This window comes from Mandrillus leucophaeus, unplaced genomic scaffold (assembly GCF_000951045.1).
Source record: "Mandrillus leucophaeus isolate KB7577 unplaced genomic scaffold, Mleu.le_1.0 Scaffold20, whole genome shotgun sequence".
Classification (NCBI taxonomy): domain Eukaryota; kingdom Metazoa; phylum Chordata; class Mammalia; order Primates; family Cercopithecidae; genus Mandrillus; species Mandrillus leucophaeus.
Window position 1 is genome coordinate 993,520 of NW_012102032.1, and position 15,796 is coordinate 1,009,315.

General features: G+C 54.0%; 1 protein-coding gene across 2 annotated transcripts in view; it reads left to right on the forward strand.

Moving 5' to 3' along the window:
- The first annotated feature begins 6 nt into the window (after positions 1–6).
- Positions 7–15,796, forward strand: part of TBX4 (T-box 4) — a 32,634-nt gene continuing 16,844 nt past the window's right edge. Inside the window, exons 1-5 of one of the 2 annotated variants that reach the window (XM_011979155.1) lie at positions 7–72; positions 3,882–4,067; positions 4,925–5,019; positions 13,204–13,323; positions 14,896–15,043. In XM_011979155.1, the coding sequence (XP_011834545.1) occupies positions 3,885–4,067; positions 4,925–5,019; positions 13,204–13,323; positions 14,896–15,043 (546 nt within the window). In that variant the 5' untranslated portion in view covers positions 7–72; positions 3,882–3,884. Of the gene's footprint in view, positions 73–3,845; positions 4,068–4,924; positions 5,020–13,203; positions 13,324–14,895; positions 15,044–15,796 lie in introns of those variants that run through there. The other variant, XM_011979156.1, reaches the window with a different exon arrangement.

Below are 15,796 nucleotides of genomic sequence, written 5' to 3' on the forward strand. Positions count from 1 at the left end.
CGCGCTCCTCGGACCCGAACCTGCAGGGGACCTCGGGCCGCTGGCGCCTCCGCATGCGGCACCGCAATTAGGGTGAGTGTTGGTTCCAGCCGAGTGGGGACCAGCTGGGCGTGCAGGGCTGGGGCCACAGGGGCTCAGGGTTAGGCTGCGGGGTCGGACAGGAGGAGAAGCTGGAAAGGGGCGAGTCTCGCGACCCAGAGAAGAACTTCAGGGGCGGTCAAAGTTGCAGGAAGGCTGCGCGAAGTGCCTTGGGTCGGGCCGCCGCCTCGGCCAGACACCCAGTTGTTGGGGCACGAGCCGTTCTCTCTGTGTAACGCGACGAATTGGGTCTAGGGACCCAAGAGCATGGAAATATCGATAGCGCCAGCACCCTAAGAACAAGGCCATGACAGGCGGAGCGGTGGCCTGGAAATTGGTGTTTGCAGAATATGCAAGGCCAAGGAAGAGGGCCGGTACTGAAGCGAAAATTCATGTAGAAATGTGAGCGATCAGAACACTGGACTCAGAGCCTTTGATGCAAGACTAGTCAAAATTAAAACAAGGAACATTATATATAAATAATGATCGATGATTAAAGATTATTAGAATGTGAATAATTACCAAAGAAAGGGCTAATCGGCATAACTGATATAACACGTGAACTTTCAAATAATACAATCGTAGTAACTTTCAGAGTCAAGCTGAATCAAGTGAAAATAGTAATCACGATTTTTAAAAAGATTAAAGCAAAGTAATTCTAAATGGAGGAACAATGTAAGGACTGTTGTATTAAAGCCAATTGCACTAATATAACGTATAGTAATAGTGTAACAAATTTCTGAACTGTTGGAAACTAGGAAACGAACTGTAGGAGAAAGATGAACAATGAAAATACTATTAAGGGAAATATTATTAGTGGTAGTGATATAATAATATAATGTATTATTGATTAGCGAACTATTAAAACATATTAACTAAAATCTTAGGAGCAATAGTAATGTAAATAAAGACACATTAACAAGAATTGCTGGAGTAATATGACAATTTATGACCAATGTATTAATAGTCACAAGAACATTATAAATAATGGTTGAGTAATAAGAAGTATTGTACCAATGTGATGAAAAATAATCAGAGTATTAAGAGCTACAGCAATATTACAAAGTATGACAAAACAGCAAGAAGTAATGATGTGATGAAAAATAACTAGCGAGTTAAGATCTGTAACATTACAAATAATGACAAAGTAACAAGATACTGTCAGGGTGTGTTGAAGAATAATACCTGGAGTGTTATGAGCAAGCCTAACAAAACAAATTGTGGTTAGATAACAAGAAGTATTATAAGGATGTGAAGAAAATTAACATGAATTTTCAGAACAGTTATATGACAAGTTATGGTAAACAAGAAGTTATTGAAATAGCGTGGCAAAGTATAAACAAAATGAAGAGCAAGCGACGGAAACGTATTAGGGATATAAAGCAAAAATTAAAAAATGATAATAGATTAACGTGACCTATTGTACACTATGTCAACTAGATATTGGTAATAGTATTATGAATGTGCCAGGCGACCCTGAAGTGTGTCAGGAAAACAACAAATTTAGTAACAGTAAGCTAACGAATCAAACCAGGACTTTAACCATACAGTATTAAAGATACAAAGCAGTAATAATGCACGCGATAGGATATTCTCAAAGTTCCAAAATACTACTGACCAAAATACTACTCTTATAATAAGGACAATTAAAATATTAAAAAACAGTACGAAATATTAACAATTCCCCTAGTGCAAGAAACATACCCCCAGTAACCTAAAAGTGAAAAGAAAAATGCTGTCGTCTTTGGAAAACGAGGCTACTGAAAGCAACATACCCCATCGCAAAGGGAGCGGAGGCTGCGGCGCGGAGGAGTGGATGTGAAAGACCAGCGCGGACCGCTACCCGTGGCTGAGTGCGGGACCCCGCGGTGTGGGCGGCCGAGCGCGCCCAAGCTCGAGGTCCGAGAGGACCGCGGGGACGGCCGCCCCGGGCCAGCCGGGTGGGGAAAAAAGGAAATTGGTGGGAAGGGGGCAAGCTGTCGCGAGGTTGGGATGTGGCTTCGTGGCGGAGAGAAAAGGAAGAGGCAAACCCTGGGCCTCGGAAGGAGAACACCGCGCAGGCCTCGTGCCCAGTCCGAGCTGTGGGGCCCGCGTCAGTGGACGCGGGCGGTGAACCAGCTCCTCACCCGGCAGGACTGAGAGCGCAGGGCGCGAGCCGCAGGGCTCCGCTGCACGGCTCCGGGTGTGAGAGAGCCCAGCAGAGGACCCATTGGCCATGCGGGCCAAGCGCGAGACGGCCCCTCCTTGCGACCCCGCAGGCCGCCACATCTGGGACCAGCCGATCGCTTGGTCGCTGGCGCCGATCCCGCCGGGGTCCTAGATATAGTTGGACCCAGCGCGCTGGCCAGAGTGGGCAGCTACCCTATTGGGGCAGCGTCCCCCTGTGTGGGGACTCCTGGGTTTCCAAGGCTCGGCCCCGCGTTCGCACGTGGCCCGAGGCGGATACTAGCGCTGGCCATGTCCAGCAAGTCTCACTCTCTGCGGGTTGTGGCCGAAGACCGGCCCGCCTGTCAGACTTATCTTTATGGGTTTTTCCCAACCCGGAGTGGCCCCGGCCCCTTTTTATCTCCTCGGTTGCACTTGGCTTGTTTACTTTGCGAGGCCCTGGGAGTCGAAGTCTGAGCTCGGGATGAGGAGGCCTCTGAACAGGATGGGCGAGAGGCCTGAGCCCGGGGATGCTCCAGGAGGGCCCCGGGAGAACGGGAAGAAGGTAGGAAGAGAAAGGCGGAGCATTCCACCTCAAGAGGGGCCGCCAGACCTACAGAGAGCCCCGCTGGAGCGCCCAGGTCCAGCAGGATGGGGAAGAGCAGGGAGGTGGAAAGAGCAAGCCGGGCACACCCCTAAGGGATGCTTCGGGCAGGGAGCAGCCATCTGCCTAGGCGAGAGAATCAGCCAAGACACCCGAAGAAATGTAGCTGTGCCAGGCAGGTCTAAGAGGTTCCTGTGAATGGGCCCAGCCTACTGGCCTGGTCCTTCGCTGGGAAGGGTGTGGGTCTTTAGGCCCAAAGCAGAGCCCTGTGGCGCTAAAGTGTGCCTGAGTGAGCCTGTGAATTTGAACCCGAGCGCCAGGCAGGGGAGGCCTGGGCGAAGGGCAGAACCTGATCAGTCACCCAGGAGAGTGTGGCTGCTCAGGCGGGTGGGATGCTGTGTGAGGGGCTGTGTTTCGGTGTGAGCATGTCTGTGCCAGAATGGGAAGAGGATGTGTGTGGACGGGGACTGTGTTGGAGTGAAAGCCTTTGGTTCAGGAAGTCTCTACCTCAGTGCTGTCTGAGGGGTTGGGTGAGGGCAGATGGGTGAGCTGGGTCTGAGGGCCCGAGGACCTCTCTGCACACAGGTATGGAGCTGCAGGAGCCTGGGCCCTACCCTCCAGCCTGGCTCTCCTTTCCTGCATGGCCGGGAAGTGTCCTGGTTGTCCTGGGCCCACAGAGAGGCCTGGACCCCAGTTATTGGGGAACAACCGAGAAGACCCAGGCCTCAGGCTCCACTGGAGCCCAGTAGGAGGGAGGGACTCGGGGTGCAGCTGTGGCAATGCTGAGAGGGCGGTCCCTCCGCTAGACCTACTCATCACAGAACCCCACACCCAGGGGCAGGCAGACCCTCCCAGGTCCACAGCCTGAAGGGAGGAGGCGAGGGACCTGCCCTCCTTGCGGGCTCCCTCCTCCAGCTCAGGAGGGGGCGGGGTCCACGTGCTCCAGGGCGGCCTCCGCGCCCCGCACGAAGTCCCGGGATCGGCTGGAGAGGGCTGCGGGGCCTCTGGCGAGTGTGGACCTGGGCGAGTGATTCGTTGTGTGCTGTGCCCGCAGGAGATGCTGCAGGATAAGGGCCTGTCCGAGAGCGAGGAGGCCTTCCGGGCCCCGGGCCCAGCGCTCGGCGAGGCCAGCGCAGCCAACGCCCCCGAGCCCGCGCTGGCAGCGCCTGGCCTCAGCGGAGCCGCGCTAGGCAGCACCCCTGGCCCTGGGGCCGACGTCGCCGCCGCCGCCGCGGAGCAGGTAGGGCTGCGCCAGCCGTCGGGTAGAAGTCGGGCGTCGGTCTGTCTGCGGGGTCGCCTGTGTCCGTCATTCCGTCCGATCGTCGACAGGACTCGCTTTCAGGGGGACCTGGCTACGTTCAGGACGGTCTGCCTGTTAGTTCTCCACTGAACAGGGCTCGCTTTATCTGCCTTCTGGGTCCTTCTCCACTTTGAGCCCTCGGGGTTACTGTGGGACAAGCAAGAGTTAGAGCTAGAGATAGAGGAGAGGGGCAGTAAGAACGAAGGAGACCCCCGGAGCATCGGAGCGAGCCTTGACCAAGTGTCCAGCTCCAACAACCCGTAGAGGGCCTGGGACCGAACGGCGGGCAAGAGAAGGCGACCCCGCCGGTGCGCACGGGAGCCGCTGCGGGGCTCCAAGGCCCCTGGGACGTCGTCGAGGGCTTCACAGTGATAATCGAACGATCACAGCGCGCGGGATGCCGCCTGGGGATCTGTGTGCACTATCTGCAGGCGCGCACCTGGCCGAGGGTGCGTGCGCCTCTCCCTGTCTGTGTCTGCCCGGGGAGCCTGTGGTGATGGCCCGCCACGGAAACGTTCATGAGTGTGCAAGAGTGTCGTCTAACCTGCGCTGGCCACTATGTGTGTCCTCTGCGGGTTCCTCCGTAGGTGCAGCTTCAAAGGAGGGAGTTTTAGCCACCGATTAATTCTTTTAAATTCACGAATAGTTCAAAATCATTCTGTGAAACGAAATCTGGAGCCGTGGGCTCCGGGCAGGCAGGGTTCCGCACAGCTCTTCGGGTCTGGTTCATCTTTCCTCAGGCTCCGCGTGGAGCCCTGGGCCAGGCAGACACAAGTTTCTCTCCCTCCCATCCCCAGACCATCGAGAACATCAAGGTGGGGCTGCATGAGAAGGAGCTCTGGAAGAAGTTCCACGAGGCCGGCACCGAGATGATCATCACCAAGGCGGGCAGGTCAGCGCTGCGAGATTTACTTCCGGGGATGGCGGTGGGGAGCAACGGGGACCAGGGGGGTCCCTTAGAAGTCCTCTCGGCCCCAGCCTGGTGGCCTGTGGGAGTCCTCTCTGCCTCCTCCAGTCTCAGTGCCACCTCCCTCCGCAGCTTGGGACTGGGCCGCCAAAGCCCGCAGGGGGCCACCGCAGCCGCCCGGGGCTTGCGGGAAAGACCGAGAGGGAGGGGCAGCGCTATGCAAATGAATCCAAACAGGGATCGCGACGCCCAGAGTCCCAGCTCCAGCACTTTTGGCCCCCTGGGGGGCTACTCTGCTCTCCTTTCTTTGAGGACCTGAGGAGGTTTCTCAGGAATGCATTGATTGCGGACCCAGAGATGCCTCTCAGCAGATGGGGAGAGGGAACTAGACTATGCCCTTCGGTTTTCATACATTTTCGTGAGTGACTCGAACCCCAAGTTTCTCATCCCAGGGGCACCGCTCTTCTGTTTCCATCCCCATCTCAGGCCAACGGGAAAGCACCACGTTGGGCTCCCTGTGTGTTGGGGGAGCGGCTCTCGGTGGCTGCCAGAAAAGGATGATTTATAAAGTGGAAACATCTTTAAAATGCGCTGGTGTCTGTGGGAGAGAACAGGGAGGAGAGGATGAGAGGAGGAAGACTCACTGGGGGATGAGTGAGAGATTCACTGGGGCTGGTGGGGAGGGGGCAGGAGTGTGGAGGAGAGCGGTTATCAGGTGAAGGCGGATTGCTGTAGACAGAGACGCTGGCAAGTTCAGGTTCAGGAACTCCCTCCCCACCCACTCTGTCCCCTTCACATACACACACTTGATTTCGGTCCCTGGGGACAGAGTAGGTGTGAAAATGTCCCTTTGCCTGCATGTGTCTCATAATTGAGATTTTGAAGGAATAAGATGATGAAATCTCGAGTGCCAGGAATTGGGAGTCAGAACACAGTGGGTGAGGGATCCAGTTCCAACTCAGCTACTTTCATCTGTGCAACCTCAGACAAGGTACTTAAGGGTCTCTGCTTAAGCACCCTCCCCACTCCATCTGTAGAAGAACAGGTCTTGCCTCATACATTGTATGGAAAGCACTGAGTTCCTGACACATGCAAGCACACAAGAAGTGCTAGTGAATAACATTAGCAATAATTAGAGAAGTGTCTGGCGTCCCACTCAGTATTTTCTTCTACTTTTTAGAGAACTCAGCTCTGCTGAACCGCTTAGGGAATGATAGACTATTCAAAGGAAACAAAAAGTCGGTTGGTTTGCTGTGTGTAGTGTGTGGGGTGCTGTGGTCCTTCCTGTCTCTGCTCACTGGCAGGCCTTATAAAATTTCCTTTATTTTGTTGAGGGTGGAGGTCTGGGCACTTGCCCACCCTCAGGTCTTAGCCAGGGAGGTGGCATCACCACTCAGGGCCTCTATCAGGGAGAAAGTAGGTTTATTTTAGGGCCTGAGCTTGCTGCATTTTGGGGATGGAGATAGGGAAGGAAGACTCATGAAGGGGCTGGCAGAGGTGCCACATGGAGTAGGCATTGAGGACAGTGGAATCCAGGTGTCACAAGCCCTGCCTCTTTCTGGCTGAGTGCACTTGGGCAAGTCACAGTCTCCTTGTAGCTCAGTGGTGTCAGGGAAATGGTGACCGTAGACCTATCTGCTGTCCTTTCCTTTTCTATCACTGTGAGACTCAAACCAGGGAATCACATGGATGATGGTTGGTAAATAGGTAATCCACTTGATCAAGTGTGAAGGGGAATGGGGCTATTCCTTGTGCCTGCTGGTGTGGAAAGAAGGTAACAAAGAGAAAGGTTCAGAACTTCCATTTTTAGGCAGCAGAAATAACCTTGTCTCTTGAAAATAACTGGTCAGCATGTTCTCCGGGCATGTCTGGCCTCTGGCATTTTAAACAAAAGGCATTTTATGGTTTTCCTCAGTGGTGTTTCCTGCATCTGCATAGGTCCTCCTCCTCCCTCTCCCAACACATACACTTATACATACACTTCCAGAGGTGGCCAGATTCGGGTAGATGTTTGTGCTTGATCCTAGTTGAGGCTTAGAGATGGACCTTAGGGAATTATGATAATATTTTTAAAATGGCTGTGATGATGTTGGCCAATTATGGATCCATCACAGCCTTTCACTTCTCTGGCAGAAACTTATCCTTGCATTGGGTCTGGTTCTTAAGAAAATCACTAGTCTCATGCCCCCAACCCCTCACCCCTCACAGACCCCATTTCCTCCTTCATAGCTGCCCCCTTCTTCAGCAACCACTGTATTGCTCTGATTTACTCTGATTTACTTTACTGAGCTGTGGTTCTTCAACTTCCTGTCCAGTGCCTCTCCCCGCTCCCCAAATTCTGTGTGCCTCTACTGGAACCCTTCTTGGTACACTTCCATTTGTCAGTCTGGGCCTTGCTGCTAAACCTGGAATCATAGCTTCCTAGATGGCTAGAGCTGGAGGAGAACCAAGAGAACATACACCAAACTCCAGAGAAGGGAAGTGAGGCAGTTACCAGGTCTACACAGGGAAACAGATGAGGCACCCCACCCCCAGAACACAACCCCTACTTTGATAAGTTCCCTTGATTGCTTTTTTACGGGGTCCTATTCAGTGTGGATTGTGGCTCTGCCCTAGAGACCCTGGCTGATTAGGGACATGATAACTGCCATCTGGCTGGGCAGGAGCAGGCCCTGGAGAAGGGGAGCCAGAATGCTCTCAAGCCAGGTTGAGTTCTCGGGTCACAAGTTTTCTTCCTACCTTAGCCCTTTGGGTCCTTGAGAGTCTTGAAGGTCAACGGAGAGAAGAATCCCTGTCACTGGATAGTGACTTTGAACTGCCAAACAATTTGGCCTGGTGGATAAAATGCCAACCACGGTGGGAGCCACCAGTTTCTGAATACGCAGCAACCTCCATGTCAGGTGTGAAATGGGGGACACAGCTCTCCACAGCCTGTCTCAGTCTCTTGGATCTCTGTGTCCAGAGGGTTCATGCTGATAACCGCAGACAGCGGATCCCTCTCTTGGCCTCCCCACATCCCTGCCAAGCTTGATACATGTGAGAAACTGCATTTTCTCCCAAACATAGATAAAAGTGAGCTCCACAAAAAAATTCAAATATAAACCTCCCCGAAATGAAAATTGCCTAACCATCTCACTGCCCTACTCCTAGGTCATGGTTTTGCCACCAGATAAATCTCCACTATCAGCCTTCATAGCCTGTTGAGTTCAATGTTGCTTGTGTTAGTGACAGTGAATTTGCGTTTGAAAAATGAACTACCGATGAGAACTCCTGTTGAACCTGTATTGTTTGTTATTCTGAGGCAAGGATTTGGCCCGGCTTAATCCGAGGCTTCAAAGCCAATTGCCCTCACTCTGTATACAGAGCGTCAGAGCCCAGTGGCGTGGATGATAAGAGAAGTAAGGGTTGAAGACACTGGGAAAGTGGGTTGGGGAGAGAGTGCTTTGATCTCTTTTTAAAGTATTTTCTGAAAGCAAAAGTCTATCAGAAGGAAGTGCCTTAAAAAAAAATCTAAGAGAAGCAACTGATCTTCCAAAACAACATCCATTCCACACACTCTCACCCCTGCCCCTCCCTCAGGGAAAAGATTTCTTAAATATGCTTTGGGTGAATTCGAAAACTGTGTGTGTATGCCTCTGTGTATGTGTGTGTGAAATGTGGAAATCGATTTATTAGCTTCAAAATCAACTCACTTGGCTATAAAAGGCTTGGTCTCAGTGTAGGTGGCACCAGCAGCCCCACTCCTAACCCCAGCCTTGGACGCTGGGCCCTGGGCTCTGGGCTCTTCCCTGCACACCCAGGATTCCTCCTGAAGAGTGCCCGCCCCCACCCTCACATCAGGATTGGAGAAACAAAGGGTTTTCAGGGGACCCCTGCCGTTTTACTGCTGTAGGGTTCTTTTCAGACTCTGGGCTCCAAGGCGCCTGTGTATGTGTACACACATATATAATTTTTAACCTAAATGTATTGAAGTGGAACATTCCTACAGAAGAGTCCACGCGTCTTAAGGATGCAGCTTTACAGACTTGCACAAAATGAACACACTCGTGTAACCTTCATCCAGATAAAGAAATAGATCACCACCACCACCGCCCCAGAATCCTTGTGTGCCTACCCAGTCAGCGCCATCCCCACGCTTGAAACCACTCTCTAGACTTCTGACCCCTTCCGGCTGGTGTTCCCCTACATTAAGGGAGGGTCCGTGTAGCTGTTACTGGAGTCCCCAGGGACCTCCGAGAAAGTCGGGGCTGCAGAGGGGTTGGGGATTGGGGGACCCTCCAGGTGGAGAGAATCTAGGGGTATCCCGTAGTCTCTGTCCCTCTCCCCAGGAAGGGCGCTGCGAATAAGCGCCTTGAATTTGGCCACCGCTTTGGCCGGGGAGCTCCCGGGGCTCTCGGAGCGCAGCTAGAACTTGCGTGTTCCCTCTCAGCAGTGAGTTCGCAGTTATGGATTTGTTGCCAGAATAAAAAAAGCCCCGAACCCTTGCCCCGCGCCCCGCACGCCTCCAACACCGAGAAATGTCCGAGGAAGCTTATCTTAGCAGTTCATTCTAAAGCCATTTCCGAGTATGAATAGATAAAGGCTCCAGCCCCGCACCCTTTCAGAGCCTGTTTCATGATCAGAGGAGAAGCCCCGGGCTTTCATCTCCTCCCGGGCCGGCGAGCAGGCGGCTTGTTTATTCCCCTGGCGGAGCCGTTTCCGCGTGTGCCGGGGGGAGCCCCCATCTGTCTGGGGGCGCGGGATCCCGACGGGGCGCGGGGAACTAGGGGAGCATGGAGACGGCGCTTGGGGCGCGGAGAGAAGGTGCCGGGCAAGTGGAAAGGGTGCCGAGGGGCTGAGAAGAGGGAGGGACAGGAGGACGGGGTGGGAGCAGGGAGAGGGTGGGGGGCGTAGAGAGAGGGTGCAGGGAGGGGAGCGGAGGAACGCGCAGGGAGAGGGCTCGCCGGGGCGGACCCAGAGGTAGAGGGCAGAGTGTTGGGGACAGGCGGGCGTCACCGCCAGCGCTGGTGGCAGGGCCTGTGTGGAGACAGGCGGCACCCGCAGTGCTTTCCTTCTTGGTCACCTCCTCCACCCCAACACACAAACAGGGAGGCGTTGCTTTCCACCGTAGGGTGTTGGTTTTCAGGTACATTCTATGCCATAAATCACAGAAACAATTTACATCTCACTCCATCATTTCAAACCTTTCATTAGAGAGGCAGAGCTCATAGGAAGTCACAGCTCCCAAACCCAGCCTGGCCTCTGTCGCCTGAGGCATGACACTCTGGTGAACACCCCCAAGTCAGGCATCTAGGCACCAACTTTAGTCCCTTCAGGAACCCAAGGGCAGATGCCCATGAGGCCTTGAATTCTCCCCTCGACCTGGGCAGGAAGCCGATGGAGGGGACAGAGAGGGCCTCACCTTCACAGGCAGCCCTTCCCCAACCCTGGGTGGACCCTTCCTCCTTCTGGAGCCACCTAGGCAGGGAAATGATAGTGCTTAGGGCCCCCCACCCCACCCCAGAGTGGGTTCTGCATGGCTCAGAAGCAGTCCCCCAACTGGACGCTGCCAAGACCTAGACATCTGTTGCATTGAAGGCAATGGAACTGCCTGAGGCAGTTCAGCCCCGAGCAGAGGGCTTTTGAACTCCCCATTCAGACCAGACATCCTAGTCCCTCAGCTCCTGAGCGCTGATGCCTTAGATAGAGGGGAACTGGTGGGCAGGGGACGCGAGGCTGGTAGGTACTCCCCCTTCCTGCATGGATGCCACATCTCCTTATCAGTCAGGAATCTGGCCTATGATCAGCTTCCAGGAGGGGCCACGTCCTAAGACACCAGCTGGGGCTACAGAGAGCAGCCTCCTCAAAGGCCTTGCCGAAAGCACTCAGTCAGTGTCAGCCTGGCCTCCTGAGCTGTGGAGATGAAGCCCAGCAGGGAGAAGGAGAGGGGAAGGCCAGGGCCCCTTAGCCTCCTCTCAGCCTAGGCTATGATGCCTGCCAAAGTGGCAGAGAGCCCTTCGCTCCCAGCCCCCTGTGTGGACACTGGCCCTGGAGGGAAGCCATGGCTGCCCTCTACTGTTGCCACCTGGAATGATGACAGGAGACAAGCTGAGTGCAGGGCCCCGGTGCCAGGCCAGCCCAAGTATGGCCAGAACTGCCCCATTTTGTGGCTGTTTCTGTGGCAGTTACAAAATGGTGGCCTGGAGGGGGCAGGATTCTTGGCCTCACCCCAGGGAAGGGGGAGGTGAGGCAGCTGCTGCCCTTCCTGCTTCAGCTGTAGGCCCACCAGGAGAGAGGCAGGGCCGGGAAAGGGTGGTGCAAGCTCCAGCTGCGCCCCCAGGCCCCATAGCAGGGCTGGTAAGTGGGAGGCAGGGTTGGGTTCCTGAGCCCCTCACTTCCCCCATTCCTGGAGAGGGGGCGGGGTGGACATTTGAAAATGCTTTCAATTGACATCTGAGACAAATTCTTCCACACGGTTTATAAGTCCCTAGACTTGCAGCTAGAACTTCCCTCCTCCCTCCAGGCACGCACACATCCACACATGCGCACTCGCACACCCGCTCACATGTGCCTGGGCACACACACCCCACATCCCCACCTCCCCGCCCTGTAGTGCTTGCACAGGCCTCTCCTCCGGCAAGAGAGGGGCACAGGTGGGGCTGGACGGGGCGTGGGCTGGCAAGGAAGTGAACCCTCTGCCTCAGTCGGGGTCCTGGCCTGGGCTTAGGGCCTGCCAGCTTATAGAGTCCTTGATCCCTTCTGGAAGCCCTGTCCTGTCCAGGTAAGCTGGTGCCCCTGGTGACAAAATAGGGGCCTCTGATAATCTGTTTGTGGCATCTTGGATAGCTTCTCCAGGGTCCCATACTGTCTTGGGTTAGTAAGAGGCAGAGAACCACCTGCTGGTTGTCCCAGAGTGGACCAGCCGGGCAGTGGCACAGCTCAGTGGGGCTTAGTGTCTTCATTGTGTCTTCAGCTGGGTTTGGATCCTGTTTCTCTTGGGGAACACCTTTGTGGGAGATCAGCTGGGGGTGGGGGATGGAGTCTGAGGAGAATGGTGAGGAAGTTCTGTTCTTCCCTCTGCTGAAGTCGGGGACCTAGTGACCAGGGGAGGGAGCTGTACCCAGCGCGTTTGTGTATGCACTGTGCTGTTGTGTGTGCGTATGTGCTGAGGGGTGTGCGGAAGCCCCCTCTGGAATGTGCCCTGAACCTCAAGGCCCTGGACAGCCTCAGCATGGGCTGCAGGAAATGGCAAACTTTCTGGGTTTTGGTGAACCCATTTTCATAGAAGTAGGTCATACTACTTCTCCATTTACTTTGCTGAGGGTGCAGTGCAGCAGGGGTCTGTGGTCATTCACGCAGCAATCTATGAGATAGGTGGTAATGTTATCCTTGTTTTAGATATAAGGAAACCAAGGCACAGAGAGGTTCAAGTAAGTTGCCTAAGGCTTGTCAACGGGGTCCAGGCTGTGACCATGGCAAGTGGTTTCAGAATCCCTGCCCTCTCTTATCCATGAGGCTTCTGGACCGACTTTCCCCTGATACTCAGGGTGCACAGGTCCGGGTGAGGTGTTCACAGGGAGAAATACCCCTGACAGATACACTGGAAGAACCCAAACCTAGCAGGGTTTTGGACGGCAGTCTCCTGTTTTCCCGCGAGCTGGTTTTAGGCCTAAAGGTTTCCACAGAGGCATGACCCAGAGGAGGCAGCCCATTATTTGTGGAAGCAGCTGATGGGGGTTTCCGGCCTCCTATAATTTCACCCCAGAACTTCAGTTGTGTCTGGGCTGGCAAAGGACAGGAGGGAAATTAAGGCAGCAAGGCTGGCGTCAGAATCTGCTCCCACAATCCTGACTGGGGTCTCTGTGCTTCAGCTGCTCACAGGCACTAGCCCCAAGTCATAGGGAATCATGGGGGAGGGGATAAGTGAATTTGGGAAATGGATTAAACTCTCCTCCTAGACACAGACTGACAGCTGCAGGGGCTCAGAGACAGCAGCCAGTGCCACCTTTTCCCTGTGAAGCGCGGGCAGAGGGGGAAGTGAGTTGCGCAGATCACACAGCTGTGACCAATGCTAGGATCGCTGGCCAAAAGGGCAGCACCTGTTAGTGGCCTTCTGCGCCCTTGCTCACTTTGTTCCACCTCTCCTGGTGCTCTGTCCACATGCTCCGCCTCACCCCTCGGCTCCCCCAGGAGGATGTTCCCCAGCTACAAGGTAAAAGTCACAGGCATGAACCCCAAGACCAAGTACATCTTGCTGATTGACATCGTCCCCGCCGATGACCATCGCTACAAGTTCTGTGACAACAAATGGTAAGTGGCCCCTCACCGCATGGCCCACCTTCCCTCAACTGCCCACTTGCCGCACGCCCCCACCTAGTGTTTTGTCTGGGGGATTTCTTAGCTACCTGAGTGACTGCCCAGGTCTGCAGGCTGGAGTTCACTGCCTGGAACTGGCCTTGCAGAGGCTGAGGTGGTCAGCGAATGTCTGCATGCCTGCTGCAGGTGGGGCTGGGGTTGGGCTGAAAACCAGCTGCATGTTTGGGAGTTTGGTGGATTGCAAGGGTCTGTACTCTCCTTATGGCCATGGACAGTCAGGACTTGGTGACTATGCTATCAGGTGACAGACAAATCATTAACACTGGCCAGATTTAGACTCTGTCAGTGCTTCACTGTGGGGAAGATGGGAGCAGTTCTCTTGGGGACTTTAAGAGCAGGGCCATTACCTGGTGTGTGGAGGCACTCTCCTGTTTCTTCATGTTCCCCTTGGCTTCAGGCCCCTCCAGCCATCCAGACAAAGTGAGGCTCCACCAGGGGGCTGGTGGATAGGAACCTTTGGCAAGGGGCTGGGAGACATAGAGAGGTGAAGGCATAAAACCAAAAGGGGCCAGGTAAATAAATGCTGGGCTACCTTTCATGAGGCCAACTCCTTAGTCCCTGACTGCCTGGGAGCTCAGAACAGCGCTCCAGGAGCGAGCAGCCAGCCAGGACACTGTGCTCCGTGGCAGGTGAGCCACAGAGCTGGAGAGATTGGACTGAGGAGGCAGGATTTGGTGGCCACGTCCTGGCAAGGGCCATGCTTCTGTTTCTTCTCCCTCTCTGGGCTAGAACTCAGAGCAGGCTCTGGCTGTGGGGAGAGCTACCAATGAAGTTCTTACCATTGTTTTGGGGACTAGCCATTTGAGAGTTGTCTAGGTCCTCTGAGAAGCTCCCTCTAAATAATATAATTTATAACATGTGACAATCAGAATCATACGAGGTGTGGTGGCTCATGTCTGTAATCCCAGCTACTCTGGAGGCAGAGGCAGGAGGAAGACTTGAAGGTCAGGAGTTTGAGACCAGCCTGGGTAATATAGTAAGATCCCTGTCTCCATAAAAATTTTAAAAAGTTAACTGAGCATGGGTTCCACGCCTGTAGTCACAGGTACTTGGGAGGCTGAGGCAGAAGAATTGCTTGAGCCCAGGAATTGGAGGCTGCAGGGGGCTATGATCATACCACTAGTATGGGTGACAGAGTGGGAACCTGTCTCTTAAAAAGAGAAAAAGTTTTTAAATCGTAAGTGTAAATATACACAGGTGTGCCTAAAGCTCCTCACAATATTTTTGTGATTAGCCCCAGTCCTTCAATTAAATGATCCCATTTCCCTGTAACCTCCCTTTTTTTTCTACTGCAGTAAAATCAAGGAGATTGAGAACTGCTGTCTCCTCCTCAGCATTCTCTCCTCTGTCCCTCACTCCTACTCTGGAAGTACTAGTTTGACAATATGGTGGGACCAGCAGCTATTTTTTTCTCTGGTCAATGGGGGTTTGCTCCAAGAGGGGACAGGGAATCTGGCCTCACCCACCCCTGGAGTAATCGCCCGCTCTTATCTGCTCTGTTGGCAGGATGGTGGCAGGGAAGGCTGAGCCGGCCATGCCAGGAAGGCTGTATGTCCACCCGGATTCTCCTGCCACAGGGGCCCACTGGATGCGGCAGCTGGTCTCCTTCCAGAAGTTGAAGCTGACAAACAACCACCTGGACCCCTTTGGCCATGTAAGGATGGGGGCTGCCTGGCCTCGGGAGGCAAGTCTGGGGCAGTATTAGGGATGGGAAAGGCCAGGATGGGGACGGGGAGAATCCACTCCGGGATCCAGCTCCAGGCTTTGGCACTCACTGACCAGTTTAGGGAAGGAGCTCAAGCCTCTAAGGCGTGCAGAGAGCTGGACTTCCTTCCCCACCACTTACTGGCTGGGTAACTCTGGGCAATTGTTTCAGACTTTTTGAGCCTCACTTTCCTTGTCTAGAAAATGGAGATGACCATATGTACCTTTCATGGTTGTGAGACATAAATGAGAGGGTATACAGGAAGCACTTTGCACATAGGAGGTGCTAAATAAATGGCAGCTATGATGATAAAGGTGACCGGTCAGGTCTCAACTTCAGTTCCCCAAAATCTTCCCTTGCTGGAACATAACACAAGAGGAGTAAGCCTTTTCGAGCAACAGTCACGGATGCATTCCGAAGCCCCTCTTTGGTATGTACCATCTGCCTGGCTTGACAGCCGCCTGCTTCTGGAAGGAAAGACCTTGCTCTGGCTCCCGTGTTAGCTCCTGCTGGGTTTGGCCTGGCCCTTACAGAAGAGTTCTGAAGCCCCAGGGATGCTGCTGACGCCCCATCCAGGCTGCCCAAGCTCATTCTTTCCCCATCTGGCCCTGGCAAGTCCACAAAAAAGAGATTTTTATGTGGAAATTTTTAGCTCTAGTGTGTGGCAAACAGAAGTCTGGGGACCTGGTACTATCCGCCAGG